The sequence below is a fragment of the Lotus japonicus genome, chromosome 6 (genome assembly GCF_012489685.1).
Source record: "Lotus japonicus ecotype B-129 chromosome 6, LjGifu_v1.2".
NCBI classification, from domain to species: domain Eukaryota; kingdom Viridiplantae; phylum Streptophyta; class Magnoliopsida; order Fabales; family Fabaceae; genus Lotus; species Lotus japonicus.
Window position 1 is genome coordinate 63,042,647 of NC_080046.1, and position 11,227 is coordinate 63,053,873.

Here is an 11,227-nt window from a genome sequence, read left to right on the forward strand (position 1 = left end):
GGTAGAGTTAGGCCTAACCCGAATTCTTGCATGGTATTAGAGTCTGTCCTAAATTTGCTTATTGGAAATCTCTCATATATATGTCACCCGTAAATGTTCATTCCTACAAATCTCACGCCAGATGTCTGGCCCCGGGCATAAGGGGGTGTGTTGAGAAGTCTCATATTGACTAAAGATATGACCAAATAAGTGTTTATAAAGGATGGAGCAACCCTCACCTCTAACATTTCTAACTAGGCTCCATCAAAGCTTGAGTAAAATCTGTTATAAGTCTTAACACATACCTTCCACTTCTTTTGGTTGAAAAACTGGTCCCATGTCACCAAGTGCAGTTTCTATTCTCCATTCGCTTCTCCCTATATGAAGTTATTTGATTTCATTGCCCATGAATTTGTCATACGAAAAAAGGTAGAATTTCTTTAGTAAAAAAAGGAACATAATTTCACAACAAAATAATGATGACCAGAGTACATAGCAAGGGATGATGATATTAATCTTGACTACGGAAACCCGGTTTACCATCACAAAGGGCCTAAAAGCTTCAAGTCCTTCATCAACATTCAGTTTTTCAGACAACTAAATAAAACCACTTTGAAACTTAAAATCAGTGTGACCTTTGTATTAGTTTTCTGCATCTCATAATTTACAACAATGTGGCTGGATAGCCACCCACGTCTGAAGTAAACCTACAGTACTATCGAACATAACCTACATTAATCAACAAGAAATCTATCCCTTTGTAAAGTTTCATTTCTTCTATTTTGAGGGGGTGGTAAAGAAGAACAAGTAAAAAGTATTGCAGCTGGAGTGGAGAAATGAAATAACCTATACTCTTGGTTAGGAGCGCTACTCTTCACAAAATGGCAGCAGAGTACAGGGAGGTTGACGAACAAGTGCTCCCGTCTTCACACATCAAAAATGCCTCATAACAAATGAAGAAGCCTGACAGCTCTGATTAAAACACAAATTTCCAATCACCTGTTGCATAATGGAGACTTCCTATTAGACATGCACCTATCTGTTTAAAGGTTCTAACTGGACTTCCATTCTTGCAGAGGCTCGGGACTCTTTATTCACAGGTATCCTGGTTGGGCTCAAGAGATCAAGGGAATCATCATCCTCAACATTACCAAGTACCCAATTGCTTCTTCCAAATCCCCGGTCCCTTATTCGCTGCCTTTCCTGGTATTCCAAATAAACAACAGTCAATGCACCAACTGAGAACCAAATCACCATTGCCCAATTGAGTCCATTGGCATTTTCCAAATCATATCTCTGCCCTAAATGTTTCATGCCACTAAAAAGAGCTGCAATGCCTACAACAACAGCAGATCTCCCAACAACTACATGGAAATATTCCCAAAGAACCCTTTTAAAGGGTGCCTGCTCCCCATTTGTTTGTTTTGGAGGCCTAAGGAAAGCATTCACCGGCTGTAGGCAAGCCAAAAATATTGCAGTAATTCCAAATTTAACATGAGCTGAGCTAACATGAAATCCCCGAAGCTCAGCAACAGCAAAAAGAAGGGCAAGAAAAATGATTGCTAACGCTGAGTATTGCAAGTAAACATGAATTTTGTACCATCCATCACCCTTAAGATGTTTTAGGTACCTAGCTGCCAATATACCTCCAGGAAGCAAGATACCCCATGCAAGGAACATCATAAAACCATGCACAGCCAAAACAGGAAGTAAATCCTGCTCTGCTTCTGCCGAACCGCGCATTAGCTGCACACGTATAGGCCTACTACTCATAAAAGAATGCATATTCCTTTCACTAAGATGGTCATTACTCCATCTATCACCCATCGCCCAAACAACTTTAAGTGGAGATAAGGGATCAATAATATTGTTACACTCTGGCCTCTTCTCCCGACCACAAGATGGATGCAAGGGACGTGTAAATTCCATGGTAATAATACCATTTTCTGTTTTGCATCTCACATAAGTCAAATTCTCATGTGTAGGATGTATGCTTGAGGCATCCCTTCCATCAATCCAGTATGAGTTCACACGACCCACACCACTATCATCGACCCACCCTACATAAGCATAACTGTATATCATTCCACTACCAAATGCTATGGCAAGATAACCACTCTTTTTCTCACCACGAGCAGCAATAGTTATGGAATCCTTTGCCAAAGTCCAAAAGAAGGTAACCTGTTGATCATCCAGCACAACACTGTTATTATACATGTCAGATAGACCCCCATCCACAACCTCCACCTTCCAACCCATTTTCTTCTCATATAAGGAATGATAATAGATGTGATCAGGAGTGTTCCTATCCGGAGCCCAAAGTAACTCCGTAGGACTGGCTTGGACTCCATGAGCCTCAGAACCTCCAGCATAGATAGTCTCAGTCAGATTCCTCAGTGTAGCATTTCCTCCGATCGGATCAGAAGTAACATAAAGTGCAACATCATGGCCTGCTTGTATGGAAAACATGACCGGCACCCCTCTTTCCACTCTCAATACAGGAGCCTCCTTCTTGTTGATGTAGAGAACCTTGGCCGGATTCGGAGGGTTAGGGTAATGCAAAGCTGGACCAGTAGAAACAACCAAGGGAACTTTAGCATCAGCAATGATGACATGTTGATCCTCTTTATCTTGAGCATCAAGGGGACCTTTACAGTCATCCACATGCTGAGAAACATTCAGAACCAAATTACCATAAGTCTCAAAGCGAAGACCCCCATGATTCTGAGGAAGATAGTAAGGTTGAACAGTATCAGGAGTTCTAAGCTTACCCAAAGCCCAAATAACAGTCATGTTAGCCAAATGATCCACAGGGTGATCATACTTGCCATCAACCTGGCTCAATGGCCTCCTGTATCTAATCAATGAAACCCCATCTCTTCTCTGCCCATAAATCAACTTAGTATCATTCACCAAACCAACCCTATCAGGTCCTTCATAAATTGAATCAGGACAAACCCCAACTGCAGATCCATCCTCACTGTTTATCACACACTCACTATACTTGGTGATGAAGAAATCATCCACAAATGGCAAACCATCCTCCTTAAACCCTGAAACAGCCACATCTGCACCAACCATGAACTCTGAATCAGTAGCATTAGGGTTCGCCCACCCAAAAGCCATGTAGTTCATGAGTCCAGTTGCGCTCTCCAACCCAATCTCGATTGAATCCTCTTTCGCATTCAAGCTCCACCGAACCCTGAAATCCTTCATCAGCACCTTGCAATTGTCAAACATAGTCGGCTCCGTGTGGACACCACCCAGCTCCTTCTGCATCCCCTCGCCGCTCAAAGGCGCCGGCGCCGGCGCCGGAGAACTTGCATTCACGCCGGTGATGTTTCCGATTACGATGTGGCCGAAATCGGATGCGGTGGGCAGGTCCCACACGGCGAGGACGCGGATCATATCCCACGTGACGTTGGGCATCAAACGTACAACGAAGGTGGAATTGGCGTAGGTCTGGTTGAGGTTGTGATCGGAGACGATGAATCCGGTGGTGAGATTTTCGAAATCGATTGCCAGTGCGCCCCAAAAACGAACGTCGGAGCCAGAGAGCATGTCGAATTGGGAAACCCTAAACGAGCAATCGTCGAGGATTTTGAGACGGCCTCTGAGTTGGTGCTGAACCATTTCGAATTCGGATTCCGAATCGACGAAGGGGCTGGTTCTGGTGCAATTTTTCGAAGGATCTGCATACCCGATGAACAACAAGGATAGGAAGATGAAGATCAGAATCGATTCGCGAAGCATGTGGTTGGGATCGGAGTATCCGGTTGTTTACGGTGGTGATCGGAGAAACGCCGCGATCGCCGTCGTTGAAGCAAATCACGGCCAGGTGGAACTTTCTTTCTTTTTTTGGTTGCGTTCGGTGGCGTTGGGCTCTAAGATGACATGTGGCAACTTTGCAATGTGTTGGGTGAAGGAATCAAGAACAAAGGCTAAGTTATACCCAACGAACGTGAGGGTCATGAAACCATGATTTGATTGTCTTGTCTTTTGTCTATTTTTCATTAATGTGTATTTAATACTAGGATCATATATTCATATGCCATGGTTCATTTTTTATAAGAAAGAAAGAAATAATGTGAACTTACTTAGCTAGATTCACTTGAAAGCATCAATTTTAATACTTTATTATATGCATACATCATAGAACTTTAAAAGAAACAAAAACAAGAAGTCGCATAAAGTCTTTATACTAGTGCATTGAAAAGTTTGGTGCTATATCTCACTCGGGATTACAGGCCATAAGTCTCAAACAAGTAGAGGTAAAGTGTAACCCACTAATAATAAAGAAATGGTGAGTAGTGGGTCATAAGATTACATCAAATTTAAGATTCGGGAATGAGGCACTATAATTGGTAGTATACAACAAGTGCGATTGTGTCCAATTAACAAACTATGGTCAAAAAGACATTGTGGCATTAGCTAGTGCTGTGCATTTCTTTATGACTTCATATCTTAATGTAAATTTTAATCAAAGTATCATCACAACTGATAACAATGAGACTACCTCGCCTCACGATCAATACATTAAGCGATATAGGATTCAAACGCGAATAACCTACACAAAACTAATTTCGATGTACTTTTCATACATAGATCACACCTTGACACAACATTAACTGCCCTTAATGGGATTAGTTAAGCCAGAAGTCCAGAACCCTTTACCAAGAACTCTTCAATACTAAGCCAGGAGTACCATTTATTTTACTACAACTCAAATCAGGCAGGGTATGCATAAAAAGTTGGCTGCTTCTACCAAAAACTTCAAGAAAACCAAAGTTAAGAATCATAGATTTGCTACAATAAAGCCAGAGAAGTTGCTTCTCACATATATAAGATAAATACAAGTTGTAAACAATGACTGCACTTGACCAAGGCTGCAGTCTTGCAGATGATTATCAGCTTCTGCCCGTATAAAAGACGGTTAGGCTGACTCCACCTAATAAATTCATTAAAACAGCATCACTACATTGAGTGTCTTTAGAAGGCGTAGATACTTTAATCAAATGCATGGGAGTTTCCTGGCTTTCTTTTGATCCCAATGTTACAGAGATAAAAAACAAAGACAGCAACTATAATATTCACTAATCACAGCACACATTTTCCGAGTGCTGAAATATTTCAAATTTGTCAAAAGGCATAATACTCATCATAATCATAATCATAATCAGAAAGTTCACTCCCACCTGAGAATCCATAATAGTCATAATCGTCATCAGACAAGAAAGCTATGTCTGAGAACCCAGATGGGTAGTCTTCATCAAGTGATCCATAATCGATTTCAGCTTCAAATGGGTAGTCATCAGCAGGATCATTCGGAAGCCGTAAATCTTTGATCTGTTCAGCACATCTCTTCCCCAAACTTCCTGCGAGATTAACATTGAAACATTGTCGTAAGTCGAGAGTTTCAAGGTGAGGACAGCCATCAAGAATGGCAAGCAAGCCATCATTAGTCAGCTTGTTTCCGAAAAGCTGGAGATGGCGTAACTCAGGCATGGTTTCTGCAACAGCAAATGCCTCCTCATCACTCTCTATGTGTGGACGTCTATACCCTTCCATGTTGAATTTCAAGGTTTTCAAGCGAGGGCAACTTCGGCCAATAACTTCTAGCGGCTCTTTGGACAAGCTGCTGATTGATATATCAAGTTCCTCCAGCTGAGGAAACTTTTTTGCAATTTCACTTAATCCTTCATCTGATATGCTATAACAACATGCAAGACGTAGGCGTCGTAGATGACTTGTCCTGTAAATCAGTAAGCCAAAACAGGGGGGGTAAAGTGTTACATAGAGATGCAGCCAAAAGATCAGCCATGACACTGGCAAGCAAACTAGATGATATGCTTGCAAAAGAACTGCTGTGATTTTGGTTAACTATCTGACAATGTGATTTATGATTATTTTTAAGCCAAAATGTGAAATTCTGCGCTTGTAAAACATCTTACACTTTACATTTCAAACAGAAGCACCAAAAAATAATTTAGTTATGACACAGAATACTTTCAGAAATAACTACATCAAACATACACATGGAAGTAAAAATAAAAACAAAAGATGATTGTCAGTTATCATTAAAACAAAATATCACTGATCAGTGTACTAATAATTATTCATACAACGAATCCCGGACAATGCTGAACATGATTTCAAGTTCTAATAAAAACAAAAGAGAAATGAAGAAATAAAAAATAAAACTTGGCTTTGAACTATTAGATAAGTGAACTTTCTTCATTTAACAGCAAAACAACCTACAGGATGAGTGACAAAAGTTATGAAACTTCAAATAAAATTAATATCAACTCTCTGGAGGTTTGCCCTAATTACACTTGATATTCTATTTTTCTTTGGAGCCCTACTCCCTTATCAATGACTAGATTAAAATGACATGGAAGAGTATTGTAATGATTTTTTCCAATCCTTTCTGAGAGTTACACTTGACCAAAACTCTGACTGCATACATATGCTTCTGTACTAAAATTGGGTTTCCAAGTTTTGCACATTTTTATTCAAAATCCTGCATACTAATCCCATCCAAGTCCAATCCCCCTACAAATCCTGCCACTGTTAGCTACGCGGAGCTCTATCCTCTAGATCTACTTCATATTCATTCAGGTTTTGTTTCAGCTTCATGGTAAGAACTCCAGTCCATTATTTTCAAGATTAAATCCACCAAGACAAAAATTGCTTCATTCAAAAAACAAACTTTTCACTCCAAAACACATTGAATTCGAAATGAAATTTGAGACTCGAATAATACTTGGGCCTAATACTTGAGGTACATATCAAACGAACAAACAGGTTTCATTAGATTCTGCTCAAAGTGCCCATGACAAGGGACTCACGAATTCTCGTTTCAACCCTCTTCTACTATTCGGTGTGATTTCACACGCTGACCCCTTAACAAACCCAGGATACTCTCTATTAACTGAACCAGTAAGGAACATCATTTCACAATAAAGCAATCAAAAGGGAGAGCCAAATTGCCAGCATTTCTCCAGTTTTCATTAGTTTCAATTCAATTCAGTGTATGCATGTCATGCTTTCTCTTAACAAAAAAATAGATGCATGATTGTGGTTGGAAATTGAAAACCTAATTCAAATTTGAAGCATAGTTACTCACATACCCTAATTCGCATAATTCACATGATTCAAATATCCAATCGCAAATTTCACAAAACAATCAAAAGCATGGAAAATGGAGAAGCAGGTGGAACTCACGAATCAGTGATATAGTCAAGGAGATCATCGGTACCGAAATACTCGATGTTGATATCGAGCAAGTGGCCGGAGCTGTAGTCGATAGCGCGGCGGCAGATGGTGTCTAAATTGTAGCGAGAATCCCCCAAATTATGCATGTCGATGGTGCGCCACATGGTAGGGTCCTTGGTGATGTTGCGCCACACGGAGCAAACACGCTGAACGGTGGTCAGGATCTCGATCGCGCCGAGCTTCAGGAAAATGGTGGACGCCACGTCACGTGGAAGGTCGAGCCAGTTTCGTTCTTCGCCGGAATCGGCGAGTGCCTTCGAATTCGACGACGACGGTGTGTCCATCGGAGGAATCGAGGGCAAGGAGGAGGAAGAGGGAGAGAGGTTGTTACGTTGTGACGGTCACAAACTGAAATTCTCCATTTTCTCGTGTTCTGAGAGCGAGAGGTTCTGTTACAAGGCCCAGTTATACGGATTAGGCTTAGCCCATAACCATATGCCTCTAATATTCATTCTTCATCATATTTTTATGCCAAAAATATTTTTATCCATTTTTATATATAGTTAATAATGAACAAAAAATATATATAAAGTTAATTATATGTGATTTAAATTTTAATTTTTTTCTGCAATTTCGATCTCCAAATGTGTCAATTGTTATGATCTAACATAGAGACGTTTCAAGATGCCTACCATGCTCATCACGAACTAAATCTGCATTGCTCATTAGTTGTCTACCTCCTTAAAGCTACCTTCCATGTTGAGCTTGACTCTGCTCACCGGCGGAAGACGCCAACACACGCCCATACGCTAGCTAGCATAACCCATGAGATGAGGGTCACGTAACTGCTAGAAATCATCATGGTCGTGACAAATACAACGCCAAGCCTCGTGGCATGTCCAGTGAGGTTCCTAAAAAATCATGTTGTTCTCGTTCTTCTAACTCGTGAGAGTGGAATTAGGGGGAGAAAGGGAGAGGGCACAACAATAATGAGAATAGTGAAAGTGAGAGAGACGGTATAAGAGTGGGAGAGGCGATGAAAGTTAAGGACGATTGAACCCTATGTACATTTTCAGCATTAGTGTCGGCCTAATCAATGGTAATGTTTAGACTAAGGTTATGGGTTGTGATATAATTCGTGTCAGTCTCACCAAACTGAACATTATAAAATACATAGTGTTGGTTGTTTGAGTGGGCTTAGCCCACTCCAATTAGCATCGGCCTTGCCAACGATACCAATAAGTCCCATAAATCTCTTTTTTTAAAAAATTCACATGAACTTAGCCGACTCTACTTAGCATCGGTCTGTCTACGTACCGCCACTAAACTCAAATTTTCTTCTAGTGAAAATATTAATCTATTTTTATTCTGATATAATCCAACCAAATCCAATGATTCATTCACACTTCTCTTTCTTTTTTATCTTATTTTCATTTTTTTTTCTTATCTCGCTCTGCAGTTCTGTCTCATCACCTATCATATCACTTATTTCTCTCTTCTTTCTTCATATATTATAAAGGTGAAATCGTAAAAAAAGTGTGAAAGAACATTATTGCTTAAAAATATGGTGATATGACAGGATAAGGAGACCAAGTTCACAGCCTAATATGGCGCCATCAACCACATGCAAGGATATGAGTGTTTTAGTTGTGGTCAAAATAATGCTTTTTGTCATGTGATTAGGTATGTTGAGGGCAACAAAAGAGCCAATGTGTACACTGTATCATGTCAAAACCACCTTTTCTTTATTAATTTCCAAGCTGTGGGCTTAGGTGAGCTCCATTCTACACATTTATTTTTTATATTAGTAATTGGTTATCTGCCATCTAGCGCTTTCTCATAACACACCACGTATTAAGCCCTTTCTGAATATATTAGTTGCAACCTTCTGAAGAACAAGGCAAACAAACTAAAATAACATGTCATGCAAAACAAGGCATTATTATATCAAGTTTCAATTCAAAATCCACAAATGGATCATAAATATTAAGATTACTATTCTGCTATCCTTCTGTCAAAATGACATTACTATTTTGTGAGACAAGGTTCATATTTATAACATAAGGATAAATTAACCTTTTGTTATTTTAATTTATTAAAATATGCACACAAAATGCTACCATTTTTTCTTTTTACAGATAATAGGAGATTTTACTCAGTTTACACTTTACACATTGCATAAGATGCCTTAAAAAATCTATGTTAGGAATAAGAAGAAAAAAAAACCAATGACAAAGTCAAACTCTAAGCAATAATTGCGCATCAACCTTGAACCAACTCCCACAATATAGAAATGATGAAAGAAAAACACACTTTTCCAGAGAGGAGAGAGCAGAGAGAAAGACAAGAGAGACACCAAAGGTCATCTCTCTTTCTTGGATCTCTCACTACATACCATATTGAAAATTCAGAAAGAAAAATCTTCTCTTCTACCCATCTTCCATTACATAGTTCTGTTCATCATATCTTTTTAACAAGCTATTGGTTTGTCCTCTTGAAATTTGACCACCTTAGATAGCATGGATCATGTTCGAGCACATTCATCTCCTACGTTACTCACTTCTTCAACAAGTCATGATGGACATTCAGAAGAATGCGGTTTGGAAGGTAATTTCATATTTTACTAGCACGATTGTATTGATTTATTTTTTCTTCAAAATCAATTCTAACATTCAGAAATTTCAAAATTGATTCGTTCTTTAGAATTAATAGAAGAAGAATTTTCAAACATGATTTTAAATTGAAAATGGTTTGGCTTAATGTATTAGTAACTGAGAAGACGTAACATTTTTGTAAATTTCAAAACAAGATTTTCCCACTACATTAGGCATATGGTGATATGTGAATGACTGATCATCATTCTTGTTCAATATTTCATTTTTTTTTTCAAAAGGCCTTGCAACAAATGTAAAGCTATTGTTGAAACTAATTCAAGACCACAATGGGGCATCCACAAAAGACAATGTTGAGCGCAAGTTTCAAAGGGTGAATGGAATGATGTTAATCTTAGATGAAGCACGGTCAAGGATTCAAAAGATTCAATCTTCTACCAAGAGAAAAGCAGAACTCAGAAGATGCAACACTGATCTTAAGCCTAACATTCCAATTCCCAAAGACAGAAGAACCCCTGATGTTCCCATAGATGAGAAAGAGAAGCTGAGAAGAGAACTCAGTGCAAGCCTCGTTGCGCGCCAGAGCCTCCAAGCAATGTGTTCAAGCTTGGGAAAAGAAAAACAGATCATGGCTTCTGAACTTGCAAGAAAGGCTCAAGAGCTGACAGAGATGGAGGAGTTCATCAGTGATCTGAAAGCGCAGAATGACATGCTGTTGGGTAGGTTGCATGCTTGCAACACAGAACAACAGAGAGAGAAGAAGGGGAATAATAATGGAGGGGAAATAGAAGGGAACATTGTCCTGCAAGAGCGAAACAAGGCGCTTACAGAACAGCTTCAGAGGTCTATTGATGGCTATAGGTCTTTGAAGAGAAGACTCAAAGACTTGCAAGAGGAAAAAAAGGATGTTCATGCTACAATGGAGCAAATGGAGGTGGAAGTTCAAGCAGGCATTGACAGGATACGTAGCATCAAGGAAGAAATGGACACAATTGATGCAGAAACAAGTGGCATCAAAGAGGGAATTTCAGATTTGGAGTATGTGCTTGAATCTCTTATCATGAAAATCTCAAAACACACACAGAAGAGAACTTAGTGTGATTAGCCAAAAGCTCAATCTGTGATTGGTAGACAGAGATGAGAAGCAGGATTTGCAGGGGATGAGAATGGACTCTGCATCACATCATGGCACATCCATGTACAGCATTCTCTTATTTCACTTATTGCCTGCCTCATCTATTTTCATGTCTAGAAAGCATACTCTTAGACCAGATTGGTCAAAGAAGAGATCGGCGATGCTGCAAAATGTTTCTGAACTTACATTTCTAGATGTTCACTGACATTAGAGTTGTACAAACCAGATTCCTGTCATTTATGTAGTACGCCTGTTCTGAATTTGATTTTTATTCAGTTCAATCTAA

At 39.4% G+C, this 11,227-nt stretch overlaps 3 protein-coding genes across 4 annotated transcripts; 1 reads left to right on the forward strand and 2 right to left on the reverse strand.

Annotated features, from left to right (window-relative positions):
- Window positions 1–590: 590 nt before the first annotated feature.
- LOC130725856 (cytochrome b561, DM13 and DOMON domain-containing protein At5g54830-like) lies at window positions 591–3,988 on the reverse strand. The gene has a single exon (XM_057577047.1). The coding sequence runs from the start codon at window positions 3,730–3,732 to the stop codon at window positions 1,015–1,017; it is 2,718 nt and encodes a 905-aa protein (XP_057433030.1). The 5' UTR covers window positions 3,733–3,988; the 3' UTR covers window positions 591–1,014.
- Window positions 3,989–4,757: 769 nt separating this feature from the next.
- Window positions 4,758–7,674, reverse strand: LOC130725857 (putative F-box/LRR-repeat protein 23). 2 transcript variants are annotated; one of them, XM_057577049.1, is made up of 3 exons: window positions 7,204–7,674; window positions 5,175–5,731; window positions 4,758–4,927 (listed from the first exon to the last, which is right to left on the reverse strand). In XM_057577049.1, the coding sequence occupies exons 1-3, from the start codon at window positions 7,536–7,538 to the stop codon at window positions 4,887–4,889; spliced, it is 933 nt and encodes a 310-aa protein (XP_057433032.1). In that variant the 5' UTR covers window positions 7,539–7,674; the 3' UTR covers window positions 4,758–4,886. The 2 variants fall into 2 exon arrangements, with proteins under 2 accessions (XP_057433032.1, XP_057433031.1); XM_057577048.1 differs by having other exon boundaries at window positions 4,758–5,731.
- Window positions 7,675–9,499: 1,825 nt separating this feature from the next.
- LOC130722735 (uncharacterized) lies at window positions 9,500–11,227 on the forward strand. Its single transcript, XM_057573562.1, has 2 exons — window positions 9,500–9,801; window positions 10,088–11,227. Exons 1-2 carry the CDS (start codon window positions 9,714–9,716, stop codon window positions 10,900–10,902), a joined length of 903 nt encoding a protein of 300 aa, XP_057429545.1. The 5' UTR covers window positions 9,500–9,713; the 3' UTR covers window positions 10,903–11,227.